This window comes from Argentina silus (assembly GCF_951799395.1).
Source record: "Argentina silus genome assembly, chromosome: 13".
NCBI lineage: Eukaryota > Metazoa > Chordata > Actinopteri > Argentiniformes > Argentinidae > Argentina > Argentina silus.
Genome location: NC_139667.1, coordinates 11,797,196 through 11,816,334, shown reverse-complemented (window position 1 = coordinate 11,816,334; position 19,139 = coordinate 11,797,196). Strand labels below are relative to the sequence as shown.

General features: G+C 45.7%; 1 protein-coding gene across 1 annotated transcript in view; it reads right to left on the bottom strand.

The window, feature by feature from the left end:
• Positions 1–19,139, bottom strand: part of alk (ALK receptor tyrosine kinase) — a gene marked incomplete at its 5' end in the record, with an annotated part of 253,051 nt that overhangs the window by 4,668 nt on the left and 229,244 nt on the right. Inside the window, 16 exons of the mRNA XM_083682991.1 lie at positions 420–510; positions 1,353–1,487; positions 1,872–1,973; positions 4,349–4,441; positions 6,344–6,441; positions 6,769–6,898; positions 7,141–7,205; positions 11,044–11,134; positions 11,394–11,580; positions 12,808–12,921; positions 13,767–13,922; positions 14,226–14,324; positions 14,585–14,755; positions 17,644–17,782; positions 18,023–18,133; positions 19,092–19,139. The exon at positions 19,092–19,139 is cut by the window's right edge and continues 100 nt beyond it. Coding sequence (XP_083539117.1) covers positions 420–510; positions 1,353–1,487; positions 1,872–1,973; positions 4,349–4,441; positions 6,344–6,441; positions 6,769–6,898; positions 7,141–7,205; positions 11,044–11,134; positions 11,394–11,580; positions 12,808–12,921; positions 13,767–13,922; positions 14,226–14,324; positions 14,585–14,755; positions 17,644–17,782; positions 18,023–18,133; positions 19,092–19,139 — 1,830 coding nt within the window. The remainder of the gene's footprint in view (positions 1–419; positions 511–1,352; positions 1,488–1,871; positions 1,974–4,348; positions 4,442–6,343; positions 6,442–6,768; positions 6,899–7,140; positions 7,206–11,043; positions 11,135–11,393; positions 11,581–12,807; positions 12,922–13,766; positions 13,923–14,225; positions 14,325–14,584; positions 14,756–17,643; positions 17,783–18,022; positions 18,134–19,091) is intronic.

Below are 19,139 nucleotides of genomic sequence, written 5' to 3'. Positions count from 1 at the left end.
CGAATGTATAGTTGTATATCTGACAGACTGGCTGTTCCTCAGCTACATTTGGGTGGCTTTTTGGTTGCAAGTGAATTACATTTTGCATGCAGCTGATAATCATCACCTGTTGTTTTCCCCACGATCCCCTGCCTCCCTGGATTAACTAACTGGATGTAAGCAGTCAGCTAATGGGCAAATCAGAACATTTGGTTGCAATTGGGCCCATACTCTAAGTCTAGGACTAGATTTAATTTAGGTCTGGGAAACCAGCCCCTTAGATTCCATATCCCTTGATCACATCTTATATTTGTTTTCCTCCAAACTGAATACAGAATCATGGATATTAAATAATAAATTTCTAGTTATATATGAGTTCTTAAACACAGTTGTGCTGTCAAAGACAGAGATGTGCTGTCTCATTGGTCATTATGCTGTACCTGTAAGCAGTAATCAACTCTCTCCAAGATGGTGGAGAAGTTGGGCCTGTCTTCAGGCTGATGCTGCCAACTTTGTGTCATTATGCGATACCTGAAACACACACACACACACATACTTAATTAAAAACGTCTCGTCCAACTTTGTTTTAATCTCACGCACATACACAAACACATTATCCAATCAAAAACGCCTCCCGCTGCTAATATGCCTGAAACACAAACACAAACACACACATAAATATATGCTTCATCAAAAACGCTGTCCACAGCTCCAACTTTCATACTTTGAAATAAACGGAACAAAGTGAAACATCACAGTCTGAGTGATTGTCTTTTAAATGGAAGTTTGGGTATAAGAGTCACTCTGTAGCCACCAACTGAGACATTATCAAAACAAGATATTGATTAATTAATTGCCTGGCAGATTTGAGTTGGAGTCGTTAGTCTTGTGTAATCTGTTATTGTCCTGTTGTGAGCCTGTCTTGGCTCAGATTAATCGGACCGCATGTGGCTATATTTGTCAAAAAAAACAAAACACATTCTCAATGAAAAATAGAGGGGGGTTTTGGCAGTGATCTCAAGGCACTATCTGCCAGCTAGGGGCAGTCAAAGAGAGATATGGATGATAACAGTATTACTATGCAGGAAAGGAGTGTGGAACATGCGTAGGTGATACGCAAGAACCCAGTTTTAAGTTTGAGAATGTCAAGAAGCCAGTGATAGCGCTCTTACATGACTAAATAGTCTGGGTACCTCTTTTACCACAGTTGGTAAAAGATGACGTGCTTTGTTTGGATGGTTACCCCTCTTCTCAAAATGAACCTTTTTGTCTCAGGTCCTTGGAGGTCCTCATCCCATATAAAAAACAAAGTAGCTCGCATTTACACCACGTAGGGCTGGGGGGGGGGGTTCCAGGCTAGGTCATCCACTTACACTGGACCAGGGCAGTTTTTGGGAGGGTCCATCCTGCCCCCGCTTGTGACAAACTCCAGGACTTCCTGGTTGCTGCGGCTGGGGTAGGGCATGTAGCCCAGAGAGAAGATCTCCCACAGCAGCACTCCAAAGGACCTGAGAGAGAGAGAGAGAGAGAGAGAGAGAGAGAGAGAGAGAGAGAGAGAGAGGAGAGAGAGAGAGAGAGAGAGAGAGAGAGAGAGAGAGAGAGAGAGAGAGAGAGAGAGAGAGAGGGAGGCATAAAACAAGGTCATAAAGATAAAAGTGACGGATGAAGGACAAAGGGAGGAAGGGAGTGGTGAAGAAATACAGGAACAGATGGAGAGGGAGTAAAGGAGGCCTTGGTGAAAAGATGAAAGAGCATGAAGTCATAGAAGGACAAATCTGTCCTTCTATGACTTCATCCTCTTTCATCTTTTCATCTTGGGGGGGCATAGGTAGATAGTCAGGGCTGATGTTGAAGGAAGGGAGCTACTCGGTGTATAATGTAAGTCTACTCACCACGTGTCTGTTTTAGAAGTGAAGATCCCCTCCATGAAGGCTTCGGGAGGCATCCACTTCACAGGCAACATGGCACGCCCACCCTTTCTGTAGTAACTGGCTCTGTAGGGGGGCACACACACACACACACACACATTTGCCTTGTTAGAGCTCATCTTGGATAGCTTAAGTGACAGACAGACAGACAGACAGAGAATGGATAGAGTGAGTGAGAGGGAGAGAAGAAATGGATCGATAAAAAGGGCAAAGTAAGAGACGCAAAGAGATAAAGAACAAAAAGAAAAAAATAGAGCGAGGGGAGGATACAAGAGGAAGGGAAGGCCAAAGTTCACACACATGTTGCTATGGAAACAGCACTCTAACACACCAACCAATACAGTAATTACATTACTATCTGACATGACATCCAATCGAATTTACTACAACTACAGCAAACGTGTGGGCGTTTGAAAGTCTTCTCTTTATCTTGAAGGAAAAAAAGGGGTATCTTTATTTTCTTGGTCTGATCCAAGTTGGTTTAAACTGTCTTACACTCAAGCTGTGCAGTTGTTATCTGATGTGCGCCATGCTATCAGATTGCCCGCTGATAACTGTTTGGGCCAATGGATGGCCTGCTCCCAACCCACACTGAGAAGAAAAAAGTAGTATGGCGGCCCGCTGTGTCACTCTGCACACACTGTAAAACCTCAGCCTGATGGACTGTGAGATGGGAGTTGTTCAGCAGGGGAGGCCCTGCCAAAAGGCCTGAACAACCTTGTAGCTAGCTTTTACTTGCCTGGAATGAATCTTGTTTTCCCTCCAGTTTAGGTGACTTTGTTGTTTGGAACTCTAAGCCTGGTATGGTCTTTTGAGATAGTTGAACTCGCCACGGACCAACCCTATCCCATGATTCCCCCAGCTGGCATGCTGATTTCACATGTATCTATTGGCACAATACGTTGGTCCTTTCAAGCAAAAAAAATCATGAAACTGTAATGAGAATTCATGAAAACTATCAGTTCAACATCCCATCTATCTGTTTCTGCATGGGGCGAGTGGAGGGAATTTGGGGTAATGCTTGATGGGGTGTGTCTGAGGCGTACTGTAGGGTTCACATAGGGACAAGAAAGACATCTGCTAGTCTGTGCAAACCCTCGCAACTGTTAACCGACCAACACCAACTAAAGTCTGTGATTGAGATTAAGGCAGCTTATAAACACAGACAAAGACAGTCTGTATTCCTCCCCAGGCACCTAGGCATTCTGTGGTTGGGTGTGTGTGTGTGTGTGTGTGTGTGTGTGTGTGTGTGTGTGTGTGTGTGTGTGTGCGTGTGTGTGAGAGAGGAATAAAGGAATAAAAGGAATAAAAAAGTGAAAAAAGGAAAATGATTAAGAGCAATTGAAGTATGCAGGGAGAGGAAAAGGTATTGAAATAAAGGGAGAGAGAAAGTGGACCTTTCGTGTGTGTGTGTGTGTGTGTGTGTGTGTGTGTGTGTGTGTGTGTGTGTGTGTGTGTGTGTGTCCCTTCTCCCAGCAGTAGTAAAACATTGCCATTAAGCCTTGTCTTTTCCCCTCTCCATCACACACCTCCCATAAGACCGGCTCAAACTGACTCCAACCACAGGTACCACAGCTCTCATAGCAGGGGGTTGCATCAGGAAACATGGGGAAAGGGAAGGGGATGGGAACATGATGCTGATGCCTGCACATCAGATAACAAGATCCCCCCCCCCCCCCCCCATCCCTCATTCTCAACAGCATGCTTCCAGCCTGGGGAACTCTCAGTGGGGACACCTGAATACCAACATCAGCATTTGAACCCAGCATTCTCTAATGAACAGCACATCTCCGGGGAGTTCCACACCAACGCATGGTTTCCCTTTTTTACGCCTTTCCGCTGCCAGATACCGCTCTCCTTCCTCCGCCCAAGTGACTCATCTATGCTATGCTGACACAGTCTGAAGTTGTACGTCGCAACACTTTTTATTTCCTGTGATCTAATTCCTGGTGACTTGTGGCTGATTTCCCCATTGGAACTTGATTATGTGTGATTGGTTCTGTGTGGAATAATAAGCACAGTCAAGAAACGTGGAGCCGTAGTGCAGATAAAGCGTCGGACTGACACTAGTCTGGCAGATCACACTCTAACATCCTGTGGGTCTGTCTGTGTCTTTGACCCTGCGGCTGTGAAGAGAGGCGATACAAATTGACTGTCTGGATTTGTATTTTCAATGTGGTTGGCTTCAAACCTTTGCTGCCAACATTGCACCCATCAATACATCTTTTAACCATATATACTGAACTCTCCATATCATATTCAGAGTACAGATCTACTACAGTATGTCTCTCAGACCAGACATAATATATGTTTTTTTTTTACCTAGTACAATGGAACCTATGGAGTTGTCCTGAAAGCAAATGCATGAAATACTTAAATGAAATATGTTTTTTTGACAATCCCTGATGTCTCTGACTTATAGTCGCTGGCTGTGGCGTTACCTGTAAATGTCCCTGGCCATCCCAAAGTCCCCGATCTTGGCCACTCTCCCGGAGCCCTTGCAGGTCAGTAGACAGTTCCGAGCAGCGATGTCCCTAGACACAGGAGGACAAGAGAACACGAGTGTCAAAGTGTCACTGGGAGACATTATCTCTAAGGCACAAAGACGGTCAACAGAGACATCAGAGTAACTTCGTAGGAATTGCTCACTGCTGTGTGCTGTGCTGTGTGTGTATTTTTGGTTTCTTCTCCTCGATTGAACACAATTGAGCATGAGATTAAGGATTAACGGATTAGTGTATAAAGAACAGCCAAACAATGAATTTGCCTCATGGCGTTCTGAAATGGTATTAGCAAAAGCACAAAAATATTATTCATATTTTTTTTATCATTATTCATAATGCTATTCAACAAATGCCAATGTGGTGTGTATACTGTATGCATGCCTTTTCGGTACTTTAGACAAATGCATGGGCATTAAAAATGTTTATTTACTTAATGGTGGGCCTATGAGTGTGTGGCAAAGGATGACTTTTTAAATCAAATACACATTTTCAGGCAATGGCTTAGGCTGGGGGACGTGGTTTGTGATGTGTACTTAATGGGTCCAGACAATACAGTAGGTGCACAAATAAAGTTGGGGAACACTAAGTTGACTTTACAGGCTTGCTGTACAGAACTCACTGGAACAAGAAAAGTACCACACACACACACACACACACACACACACACACACACACACACACACACACACACACACACACACACACACACACACACACACACCATCCCTACAAGAAATTGAGCTCGACACTCAATGAGAAGATAAGTGGGCCCGTCCTCAAACCGAGGGTGAAGCCCAAGACAAAGAATGATCAGCCTCGTGGCGACTACTGGACCACTCAACTGACACTCAACATGTCCTCCAGTCCCAGCGTCCTGAAGTCGACCCCCGGTAAACACTCCAGGAAAACTAAAGTGGCCCGAAGGAGGCTGGCCGTGAATTTTAATGCGGGTGAAGGCTGGGGGTATAGAGTCGGCTAGCTCCGGCGAAACACCATTAGGCGGATTGATGGTTTTACTGCACATGTTGAGTAAATGAGCTTTAATTGGCCTCATTTATCATTAGATGACTGCAGGAAGTTAGAGAAGGGGAAGGGGAACTTCTGTCACAGGTAGGGAGAGAAAGAGAGAGGGAGGGAGGGAGGGAGGGAGAGGAGAGGAGGGAGAGACGATGGGTGCCATGGAAGCAGACCAAGGAAAATGGGCAAGCCAGCCAACCCCATCTGCTCCCACATATTTACTCTCCCGTTACTGTGCTTTAGTTCCCTCTGCTAGGTGAAAAGGTAAAGAAGCCCATATGGTGTGTTTGGGTTGTCGTACGGTAGTGAATGTCAAGTTTTAGGTGTGTGAATATGTGTGTATGCGTGGAGAAATGTACAAGTGTGTGTGTGTGTGTGTGTGTGCATGCACATGTTTCCCTGGTTCAAAAGTAGTGTGTGCACATTCCCAAACATTTGTCAGAAACAGGGTACAAAACAATGGCGATGAAAAGAAAGAATATGCCCGATAATACCCTGGAATATGCTATAGAATGTTTGTATACCTAACTGCCAAACTGTCAAACATTTTTCAAACTGCCAAACTGCCATATGTTTTTAAAACTGCCATACGTTTTTAAAACTGCCAAACTGCAATACGTTTTTAAAACTGCCATACGTTTTTAAAAATGCCAAACTGCAATACGTTTTTAAAACTGCCATACGTTTTTAAAACTGCCAAACTGCCATACATTTTTAAAACTGTCATACGTTTTTAAAACTGCCAAACTGCCATACGTTTTTAAAACTGCCATAAAGAACACAGGAGCATATTCCAGTGTGTGGGTATTTTCTTTCTTTGCACATACACACACACACACACACACACACACACACACACACACACACACACACACACACACACTCACACACACACACGTTGATCGACCACGGTACCTGTGTATGAACTGGTTCTCCTCCAGGTATTGACATCCCCGTGCAATGTCTCTGGCTACGTTGAGGAGGTCCACCATGCAGAGACTAGAGGGGTGCTCCTGTAGAGAGGCAGACATCAGGGTCACACATACAGTACAGAGCCATTCCACGGTAAGAGTTAATCAACTGGGTTAATCAATATCAATCACACGCACATGCGCACACGCACGTGCACACACACACACACACACACACACAGACAGACAGACACACGCACGCACACAGACACGCGCACACGCACACACACACGCATGTGCGCACACACACTCAACACGCAAGCACAAACGCACACACACAGATAGATAGAAAGACAGAGAGAAAGATGGTGACACAGACAGACATATGGAGAGTTAAATAAATAGATAGGGTGTCTATCTGTCTCTAACCAGTCTGGGCCGAGTCTCCCTCAGGAAGCTCTTGAGGTCCCCTCCAGCCATGAGCTCCAGCAGGATGAATCGCGGCAGGGCCTGCAGACTCACGCCTATGCACTGCACTATGTTCTGGTGGCTGAACTTACTGTGGACGGGAGAGATGAAGGAAGGAGTCGAGTGGAGGGAGGGAGGAGGGGAGTGGAGGCAGGAGAGGAGAGAAGGAGAGATGGAGGGGGAGAGGAGTGGGAGGAGGGAGAGATGAGATGAGATCGATGTTGGACAATTATACTGTTGTTGGAGTGCAAATATTTTTGTAATATGTGGCTAAGCCAAAAGCAGTGTGTCTGTGTGTGTGTGTGTGTGTGTGTGTGTGTGAGTGTGTCCTACCTGATAATCAGAGCCTCCATAAGAAAGTCCAACTCATCCTGCTCTGAGCACACCTCGGGAAGTGTCTATTGTGAACACATAACCAGAACATGGAGGATGTTACGGCACATAACGTGCAAAAGAGTCCCTTTATTCAACAATAATAAACTTTTAGACATTTAGCCTTTAACAAAAGCGACTTAGAACAGTACATTTGTCTGAGTGAGTGAATCATCTATACATCAGTCATCATAAGAAAAACAAATCTATGCTAGGAACAGGTGCCATTGGCAGTCACAATTCTAGAAGTTACATTTTTATTTACAGTAGAAAAACTGTACAGGAGGGTAGCGGGGATGAAGAGGTCTTTAGGAGGGACAGTCAAGATGTAGCCTGAAGAGATGGGTCTTCAGTCTACGGCGGAAGATAGGTGGTGACTCTGCAGTCTTGACAGCAGTGGCAAGCTCATTCCACCAGCGGGGCACCAGGACAGTGAAAAGCCATGTAGAGGTGGCAGTGACAAGCGACCAGCCGAGGTGGAAGAGTGGAGTGATCGGGCAGGGGTTTGGGGTCTGACCATTGCTGGCAAGTAGGGAGGGGCTGTTCCCTTTGCTGCCCTTGAACCTGATGCGAGCTGCTACAGAGAGCCAGTGAAGGGTGCAAAGGAGGGGGTGACATGGGAGAATTTGGGGAGATTGAACACCAGACGGGCGGCAGCATTCTGGATGAGCTGCAGACGTCTGATGGCGGAGGCGGAGAGCCCGGGCAAGAGTGTGTTGCAGTAGTCAAGATAGGAGGTCACAAGTGTCTGGACCAACAGTTGTGCTGCTTCTCTGGTGAGGAATGGACGTATCCTTCTAATGTTGTAGAGGAAGAATCTACAGGAGCGTTCTGTCACTGTGATGTTCGCCGCACAGGATAAGTGGTTGTCAAGGATCACCCCAAGATTCTTGGCTGTCAAGGATCACCCCAAGATTCTTGGAGGAGGTCACAGTAGAGTTCTCTACTGTGAAGGAGAAGACTTGGAGAGGGCAGGCTTTCCCAGGGAGGAAGAGCAGCTCAGTCTTGTTAAGGTTGAGTTTGAGGTGGTGGGCTGACATCCAAGCAGAAATGTCTGCAAGACATGTGTTGCCACCTGTGAGTCAGAGGGGGGGAAAGAAAGGAAGACTTGAGTGTCATCTGCGTAGCAGTGGTAGGAGAAACCATGTGAGGAAATTACCGAGCCAAGATATTTGGTATAGAGGGAGAACAGTAAGGGCCCTAGGATGGAGCCTTGGGGGACCCCAGTGCCTATCGCTCTTACCAGGTTACGTGGAGAGGATCGCTGTCCTCTCCACATCACCTGGTAAGAGCGATCAGCCAGGTAGGATGCAAACCAGGAGAGTGCAGAGCCAGAGATGCCCAGTTCTGAGAATGTGGAGAGAAGGATCAGGTGGTTTACTGTATCAAATGCAGCAGACAGGTCCAGAAGTATTAGGAGAGGGAAGAAGCATGGAGAGGAAGCAAGGAGAGCAGTCTCAGTAGAGTGCCCATCCTTAAAGCTGGATTGTTGAGGGTCAAGGAGGTTGTTCTGAAGGAGATAGTGAGACAGTTGGTTAGAGACAGCACATTCAAGGGTTTTAGATAAGAAGGAGAGAAGGGATACTGGTCTGTAGTTATGGACCGCAGACAGGTCAAGAGTTGGTTTCTTGAGAAGAGCCTTGACTCTGGCTGTCTTAAAGGCAGCTAGGACAGATCCTGTGGATAGAGAGGAATTGATTATGGTGATAAGGAATGGAAGGAGGTCTTTGGAAATGGATTGGAGAAAGGGGGAGGGGATAGGATCGAAAGGGCAGGTGATTGCCTTGGATGTGACCAGTTTTACAATATCATCAGGGGAGAGGGGGGAAAGAGCTGATAAACCAGAAACTGAGTGTAGTGCAGTGGGTTTGAGAGGAGCGGTAGCAGTGTTGGCAAGAGGTAGAGAGAAAAGCCTGCTAATGTCATCAACCTTCTTTTCAAGTAGGTGACAAAGTCATCTGCAGACAGGGAGGAGGGAGGAGGGGGAGGAGGTGGGTTGAGGAGTGAGGAGAATGTGGAGAACAGTTTCCTTGGGTCAGAGGCTTGAATTTTGGAATGGTAGTAAGAAGCTTTAGCAGAGGAGGTGTAGTTGAGGAGGTGAGAGAGATAAGGTGTTAGGTCATCAGGGAGGTCGGTTTTTCTCCATTTCCTCTCAGCTGCCCGGAGCCCTATTCTACAAGCTTGCAGGGTTTCAGACAGCCAAGGAGCGCGTGGAGAGGATCGTGCTGGCCTTGAGGTCAGTGGAGGATGAGGAAAGAGTGGACAGGAGGGTGGAGGAGGCTGCATCAGTGGATAGAAGGGAGAATGATTCAACAGAGGGTAGGGAGGATAAGACAGAGGAAGAGAGAGCGGTGAGGGAGAGGGTAGGCAGGCTGCGATGAGAGGATACAGTGTGGGTAGAGTCTGACTGGGAGGGGTTGATGGGAAGGGAGAAGGATACAAAATGATGATCAGAAACTGGAAAAGAGGTAACAGGAGGATGGTATGGGAGGATCTGGTGAAGACAAGGTCGAGCTGATTGCCTGCCTTATGAGTCGGAGGTGAGTGGGACAGGGTAAGGTCGAAGGAGGAGAGAAGCTGAAGTGCTCCAGACGAGTGAAGCTTCTCTGACTGGATGTTAAAGTCACCCAGTAGTGAGAGCGGTGTGCCGTCCTCAGGGAAGAAGCTGAGAGGGACAACCATCTCTTCTGAAGAAATCGCCAAGCTGACCTGGGGGACGATAGATAACAACTTGAAGTTTGACAGGGGAGGTGACAGAAGTGACAGGTGACAGGGGAGATGGAATTCAAAGGTGGATATGGACAGGTGTGACAGGGGAAGGATATTATGTGACCACTTAGGTGAGATGAGGAGTCTTGTGCCTTCCCCTCGACCAGAGAGTCTAGGGGAATTAGAAAAGGAGGAGGTATCAGAGAGGGCTGCAGGAGTAGCTGTGTTTTCCAGTGTAATCCATGTCTGTGAGAGCAAAGAAGTGGAGGGACATGAAGCAGGCGTAAGCTGAGAGCCTCTGCTTTCCGAACCGCTGACTGGCAGTTCCAAAGTCCTCCAGCGAAAAGTGAGGACGTGATCAGTTGAGCATGGTTGGTAGACTAGATTAGATGGGTTGCGAGGGGGGGTGTAGCGTCTATGTGTCCTCCTGAGGGATGAAATAACAGGAATGGGGAGAAAGCACATTGTGATATTTGGCAGTATAGAGATAGAGGGTTTGTGGGCAATACAAGATGTAGGTAGCGCTCAATACACTCAGAGTAGTGAAAAAAGAATCAAATAGAATAAACATATTTTAATTTGGTTTGGCCTTCCTCTCAGGCCTTCCTTGATGGACTCCACAGATTGACTCCTTCGTCTTCATGTCAGGAGGCTGTCGCTCTTTGACCGTCAGGATAGAAGTGCAGATTCTGGAATTGCTGATGCCTTAACAGGGTTGCAGCCCCTCCCACCTAACGATCAGTTAACGAACTGACAGACTTCACCACTCAGTCCAAATGTATTTAGTTCTAGTCAAAGCTGAGTAGGGACTTAAATACCTTGCAGAGAAGTTTCAGCCCCTCCCACTGGAGATTGACAGTAATTGGTTTCAAGCAGATAACACCTCCATCATGGAGTTAACCATCCTCCCTTCCCACAGTCTAAACGCTATAGCTAATATGCTATCAATATGTATTGACTTTGTGTGCTATATGTACAGTGAAGGGGTCTGACTACTTTCCGGCACTGTAAATATACTGTATATATTTGAATGTATACTATCTGTATTAATGTGATTATGATTGTAATAAAATTGTATTCAATTGAATTGAGTTCCTATAGATCGTGCAGAACTGAGGAGTGATCTGTACTGTTTGTGTTTGTGGCTGAGCTCACCTTGACGGCTACTTGCATGGGACTGGGCTCTCCGGGTATCCCCACCGCCAAACCTTCATACACCTCACCGAAAGCACCATGACCCAGACCCCTGCACATATTCACACATACACACACACACACACACACACAGACAAACGCACGCGTACACACACACGCACAGGCACACACGCACACACACACACACACACACACACATACACACACACACATTTCAGAAAATAAGTGAAATGTTGATTTAAATGAATAAACTGAATTGAAATGAAACGGACCCCCAAAACCCTCTACCCAACCCAGCTACCCCCCCCCCCCCCCCACACACACACACACACACACACTCAGAACAGCACCTGGTGAGGGAGATGTTGCGCCGCGGCACCTCCTTCAGGTCATTGACCGAGGCGGTCTTGCCAGCAAAGCAGTAGTTGGGGTTGTAGTCCGTCATAATGGTGGACGCCCTCAGCTTGCTCAGTTTACAGTCAGGACTCTGCAGCTCAAGCTGAATGGACTGGAGCTCCGTGTGCTTGCGTCTGTACACTGCATAGACAATATAATCATGTACACTGTATGATATATATGTATATAAACACAGATACGTGATGTATGGGCAGACACACCAACCAGTTACAGCCCACATTAACACTAAGTAACATTTGTCTGCGCACACACCCGCACGCAGGCAGGCAGGCAGGCACGCACACACACTCACATAAAGATTGGTAAATATGCAAATCGATTCATTCCAATGCATGATTCATTCTGACATGCTGTACCAGCAAATAGATTCTTGATTAACTTCAACCCTCCCACACACACACACACACACACACACACACACACACACACACACACAGACACAGACACAGACACACACACACACACACACACACACACACACACACACACACACACACACACACACACACATACCCATGCATTATTCAATTGGCTCCAACAGCCATACACACCTGTCCGCAATTTTCCCACTCAAAATCACATACTGTATATTCACAAACCCACGAGTCAGAAGCTGCTTAAAGGCCCTCGGGGAGGCCGCGCAAGCAGACTGGAGCAGTTAGACCTCTGGCCGCCCCTGCCTTCTGGCTGGGCGGCTGGCTGGCTGGCTGGCTGGCTGGCTGGCTGGCTGGCTGGCTGGAAAGCGTCTGAGTGAACGCTGCTATCACCCGCCGACAACCCGCGCTCATTGAGCCATCAACCCACACACCACATCAGCACATGATATACAGTAGTGGTGTTTGGGAGAAGTGTGGCAGTGTTCCAGTGATGAATGAAACCCACTTATGATGGATGAGCGCTTAACCGCCGGCTGACAGAGCTCGTACGTTAGCGAGCGCCTTGTAAATGAAATAACCGTACACACGTTTCGCACAACTAATGTGTTTACAGCCCGGGTCAGGGCCAAACTCAGTCTGTCATGGTTAGTTGGTGTGTGTGTGTGTGTGTGTGTGTGTGTGTGTGTGTGTATGTGTGTGTGTGAGTGTGTGTGTGTTTGTGTGGTGTACGCCTGTATTGTAAGTAATAGTATCCCACCACACATAGGAATGAGATAACAGTGTGTGGAGTGCAGTGTAACTGGCATGTATGTGCGTGTGTGTGTGTGTGTGTGTGTGTGTGTGTCTGTGTGTGTGTGTGTGTGTGTGTGTGTGTCTGTGTGTCTGTGTGTGTGTGTGTGTGTGTGTGTGTGTGTGTCTGTGTGTGTGTGTGTGTGTGTGTGTGTGTGTGTGTGCGCTGATCACTACTCACTGATCATGACTCCGGACACAGCCAATAGCAAGGCAGCAATGAGGGCTGAGGTACCCACGGAGAGCCCCAGTGCCAGATGGGACAGGGAGGGCTGCGGTCCCAAGATGGACACCTCTGCAAAGCAAGAAGCGTAAAAGGGAACAACGTAAAATGATATTCCAAGGATTTAAACAATTATATCTATTTGAACTCATCTGTGATGTATTTGAGGAAGGTGAGAGATTTGCAACAAAGCCAGAGGCAGTGGGTGTATCTCAATTGCCTTAAGTGGCTTCCTCTCCTTCTTATGTCTCCTACATCAGTACTACTAGTCTACTGGGAATGTGCTTTCATCTGTTCACTTCAGTGAGTGCAAATGGAAGAAAGGAAGAAAGGAAAGAGAGACACTTTACACTGTACAACTGAAATGCGCTCAGAGGTTTCATTTACTGTTTCATTCTCACCTCTATTACAGATCACTGTAAGCATCTGTGATTATTAATGATTAAAACACTATTAGAGAGGATTTCCCAAGATAACGATTCAACAAATTATACCGTTGTAAAAGCTCTGCTGCTAAATTACTTGGGGGATTCATGAAAGAATTGTTAATTATTGCAATCTATTACAAGTACCATTCTGCTAATCCAATTCATTTCATGTCAACTGTGTTTGCGAGTGTGTGTGTGTGTGTGTGTGTGTTTGTGTGTGTGTGTGTGTGTGTGTGTGTGTGTGTGTGTGTGTACTGGTCTAGTACATACTGTATGTGTGTGTCTCCCCAACCTGCAGTGTTGATGCAATATATTGTAATATTGTATTATCAACAGTGTTTGCATTTGTGTTTGTATGTGTGTGTGTGTGTGTGTGTCTGTGGTGAGGGTTTATAAAAAAAATAGAAAGACTATATGTGTATGTCTGAGTGTAAAGTATGTGTACAGTGTGTGTGTGTGTGTGTGTGTGTGTGTGTGTGTGTGTCTGACCTGTGGCGTTGATGCAGGACACTCCATCGGGGGCCAGTATGAGATCCTCATCACAGTAGCACACGGTCCCCTCCTCGCTCTCGTGACACTCCTCGGTCTCGCAGTGGCTACAGTTCTGTACGGGGCTGATGATCACCTCCCCTGGACCCTCCATACCTGTCACACACAGGAACAGGACATGGGAGGGACAGGGAATGACTGACCTGAGGTACACATTTACCAGCTATTGTTGTGTGGCAACTGTAAACAGTGTTCAATGTTGTAGCAATGAACCAGTGTTTGTTATAACGAATCCCAAAGAAACAAAATGATCATTCATATAGTATTACTATGTAATTACCATTGTTCTGTGTAGTTTCTAAGTAAATATCTGGTCATTTATGTACTGTAAAATAAAGTGCAACCATACGCACTTGATCACCATTGTGCGATGCATTTTGCATTGTGCACATCTGTTACCTTTCAGTGGATCAAGAAATACGTCTCCATCTGGACTGATGAAAGATGAGCCATCTTCTCCATCGTGCTTTGGGTCATTATCGACAGAGGTGTTGCCCCCTAGGGACAAGGAGGGTGATGGATGGTTGAAGCAAGTGCATTATGGTCACACGATTTCCAATGAAGGAACTGCCAACTGTACCTTTATGGTGTATATGTGCAAACCATTTTTAAGCGCTAGTTGATGACAAATCGAATGCTAGTCCAATACCATAAGCCACGTAAAGGCAAAGCGAGAAAGAGCGGGAGACCGAGGATTTTGCCTTTGTGTGCATTAAGATGAAACGACAATGCTGTATGCAGATGACGTTTGGACCCACCTCTATATCCACCTCCTCCGCCACCAGATGTACAGGCGCCTCCCCCTCCCCCGAAGCCCCCGTGGGTCTGCCAGCTAAACTTCTGACAGGGCTGCCCCCCATGTGCCCCCAGCATGAGGGGTCTCCCGCCCTGAATCCCAGGGTTGCTGTCATTCCAGCCTCCGCCACCACCTGAAACCCCAAAAGAAAAAAAACCGCAAGACCATTATAAACCATAGTATAATCAATCATGTGCACACATTCGCAGACACCGTTCCTTGACAGTCACTCACCTCATAAGAAAAGTCAATGATACACCCGAGACCACAACATTAAAGCAACAACGTTCCGACACACTGACAAACTCATCAAAACAAACGGATGCGTGGTCCGTTATCTGTAATTAACACCAGGAAAACCACTAATACAATAACTAACCCTCACTTCTTTATTCGACAGATACTTAGCGAGATAAGTAGCCAGCTCTGAGACTGTGTCTGATCAACACTGGGTCGCAACAAAAGTAATGACGAGAGTTAAAATGGGAGTTTTAAAAGAACTGCTTTATATACAAATAAAATCCAATAATAAACCCTTCTCAAAGTCAAAGAATCCCAGCCCACAGAAACAAATAACAAACGTGGGGGTAGAAACTATCCCTAGAAATGAATCGCAGAGCACAGTGATAAACCAAGTCTAGTGGTTTAGGAGCTGCCGCGTTGCAACCCCATCAATTAATCCTACATATACCACCAACTCTAACCAAGACCCTACGGCTGTTTTACAGATATAAAGACACAAACAAGTAAATCCACCAGACTGAACAACATTCTCTGCAAACCAGGTCCTCTGGAAGCAAGCCTAAGGCCTACTGAACAGGACTGATCAATATGTCATGTTCCGCTAGGCGCAGCCGACTCAAAGACGGTGAATAATGGATGCAGCGATATGTAAAATATAACCACTTTAGAGAGGCATCGTCTTCCTCCGCGGGATGAGGAGAAACACATTGGGGGGATGAACAGTCATGTGAGGTGTTGTCTTGTCACGTCTTGTTTTACTGGTTAGGGAGACTAAATGAACAGAGTTAGGGTTAGGGTTAGGGAGACTAAATGAACAGAGTTATCTGGGCTATTTGATTATTAAATGAGTTTATCTGGGCTATTAGATTATTAGGTGTAGAAAAGCGCCTGAAGGCTTTTGTCAGTATGAGTGAATTTACAAGTACGAGTCATGTAGATTCATTTTTTTACGAAAGCAAACATTTACGAAAGCAAACGAAAGCAAACATTTCAAACTGACTGTCATGTGCAGACACTTGTCTGCATCGGAATGTACAGTGCCTTCAGAAAGTATTCAGACCCCTTCACTTTTTCCACATTTTGTTATAGACTCAATTTAAAATGGATTATTAAAAGATTTTGCCATCAATCCACACAATCCACCCCAGTATGACAAAGCGAAAACAGGTTTTTAGAAATGTCAGTAAATTTATTAAAATTTAAATACAGAAATACCTCATGTACATAAGTATTCAGACCCTTCGCTATGACAGTCTTAAAATGAGCTAAAATGCAAAAATTACTCAATAAGTTGAATTGAGTCCACCTTAATGCAAGGATAATAGTTCATGTCATTTTGGAATTAATATCTTTGTTTTTATAGTTGAATGGAGGAAAAAGCACAGTCGATGGGACAACATCATCTCAGTCACTCTACAAAATTGGTCTATAACCAAGTGGCCCAAAAGAATCCCTTAATGGAAAATAATCTATCTCATATCCATAATTGTGTTTGATACAATGAATTCAAGTGATACAGCAAAGAAAGTGGCTGGAAATGTGTTTATTTGGTTTTACTACAAAGCATTGAGTTTGGTGCAAATCCAACACCTGCAATGCAGTTTCTGCACCATCTTTCGTGTGAAGAATAGTGGTAGCTGCATCAAGTTATGGGTATGTTTGTCACCGGCAGGGAATGGGGAGTTTGTCTGGATCAAGAGAAAATTATGAAATTTGCTGAGTTGGTAGTGACATCCTAATCTACACAGTGTGTAATGTATGCAAATCAGAAACCCTATAAAAACAAAGATATTCATTCCAAAATTACATGAACTATTATCCTTGCATTAAGGTGGACTCAGTTCAAGTTATTGAGTGATTTGTTGATGACATTTTTGCATTTTAGCTAATTTTAAGAGTGTCACAGCAAAGGGCCTGAATACTTATGTACATGAGGTATTTCTGTATTTAAATTTTAAGACATTTACTGACATTTCTAAAAACGTGTTTTCGCTTTGTCATTCTGGGGTATTGTGTGTGGATTGATGGCAAATTCTTTCACACAACAAAATGTGGAAAAAGTGAAGGGGTCTGAATACTTTCTGAAGGCACTGTATATATGTTGAACTGTATAATCCAATATGCATATTAGTCACCAAATGAATACAAATACTGAGGCAATCACGGCCTCATTTACAATACCCAATACAATTGATGTGGCCATGCTGAGTAGCAAACGTTATCTATCCACATTCCACGCCAACGTACACACTGTCTGTACAGGTATGAGCGAGGCGACTGCAGTTCAAACACAACGCAACACTGAAACGGGTGGGCAGCAATATGACAGTGGTAAATAAATGTTCTATTGAGTTGTTAATGACACTCAGCAGGGGGGCTTGCCTTTGTAGACTGCAGCTTTATTCTCAAACTTCACAGTAGGAGGGATGGGGGGGATCACAATGGACGGTGGGGGGGGGGGGGTACTCTAGCACAACAGCAGTCAAATACACACGTACGCACGGATGCACACACACACACACACATACACGCACACACATGCGCGCACACACACACACACACACACAAAAACACACGCACGCGCACATGCACATGCATGCGCGAGCACACATACACAGAAACACACACACACACACACACACACACACGCACACACACACACACACACACACACACACACACACACACACACAGAGCCATACTGTACACAGAAAGACCAACACACACACAACTGTCAAGCATGCAGATTAAAGACACCGTGTAGTGTGAGAGTTGTACCTGCTGCGCCAGACTTCCCATTGCGCCCTGGTACGCCAAGATTGTCCATCAACTCAACCTGGCTCACTGATTGGCTACTGTAGCCACGCCCACCGCCTCCAGCTGCAACGATCAGGGGGGTGTAAACACCCCTCTCCACCTACAACAACAGAAACATGGCTTTACATTCATGTTACTGCCACATTGTCAGCTCTTTGTTTGGACAGTAAATCATCTGCTTTCATCACACACAGACACACACACACACACACACACACACACACACACACACACACACACACACACACACACACACACACACCTGGTCTGATCCAGTATTTAACCCCTGAGTAATGGAGTAATGCAGTTTGAGTGCAACAGTTTGAGCATCGGGACTTACCTTGAACACATAGGTGGCTCCGCCCCCTCCTCCCCCACCACCTTTGACCTCACTCTTGTTGTCAAATGGGCCGCTCTGCTCTGTGCATATCTTGTTCAGCATTCCGTTGGACTGCAAATAAGGATGAGAGAGAGAGAGAGGGAGAGAGAGAGAGAGAGAGAGAGAGGGAGAGAGAGAAAGAAAGGCTCTGAATTTCACTATTAGACACGGACCGCCATCAACATCTTGTCTGTTTTTCACTACCATATACTCATCATTACCTTGGGTATTGTTACAAGTGAGAGATTTATCAAGAACACTATGACTACTCCAAAATGACAGGTAATAACCAAGTAGTCAAGTTAGCCCCCTTCCACCCACGAGACCTTTCATCAATCTGTCCCTTCTTTGTCTTCTGCAGTCAGCAATAAGAGGAGGGAGGGGCTTGGGGAAGTTTGACTGACAGCCATGGAGGAAAGGGGTAGCGGCCTCCAACCTTGGCAGCACCGCAGGGGAGCCAAGGTTGCCAGAGCTCAATTTCACACAGAATTACCCGCCCACCCTCCCTCCCTTTCCAGCCCTCCCACCCTTTCCAGCCCTCCCTCCCTTACCCTTCAGTAAATTCCCCATTGACATCAGAGGCTGATTAAGCGAGACCTTATCAATGGCTTCAGTCCCACAAGGACAACGCATGGGCCCTTCTGGGTTCCTTGTCTTATAAAAAGGAAATCCAAAATCATTTGTGACTGATAACTCTGGGGTAAGAAAAAACACTTCTCACTCCATCAATGTTTTAGGTAAGTACCAAAAAAAAACCTCTTAAATGAATATTAGATCAAACATTTTTGCTTGTGGCACCAAGGGAGAACATTGTTCTGCACCTGCCTGGTCGACCTCAAGATACTAGTCTGATTGAATTAAGCCACACTGTGAAACGGTTGAACCTTGAGGCTTATGCAAGTTTTTGATCTCATAATTAATGAATAATTTTCCAACTATAGTACTCATGCTACATAAGTCAGTGAAGCAAAACATAACAACTTGCCTATTAATAAAAACAAATGGAACCCCTAGTTAGACGTTCACTCACGTTGGGACAGGCGTCCTGGCCTTGTTGGCCCACCAGAATGTGCAGCAG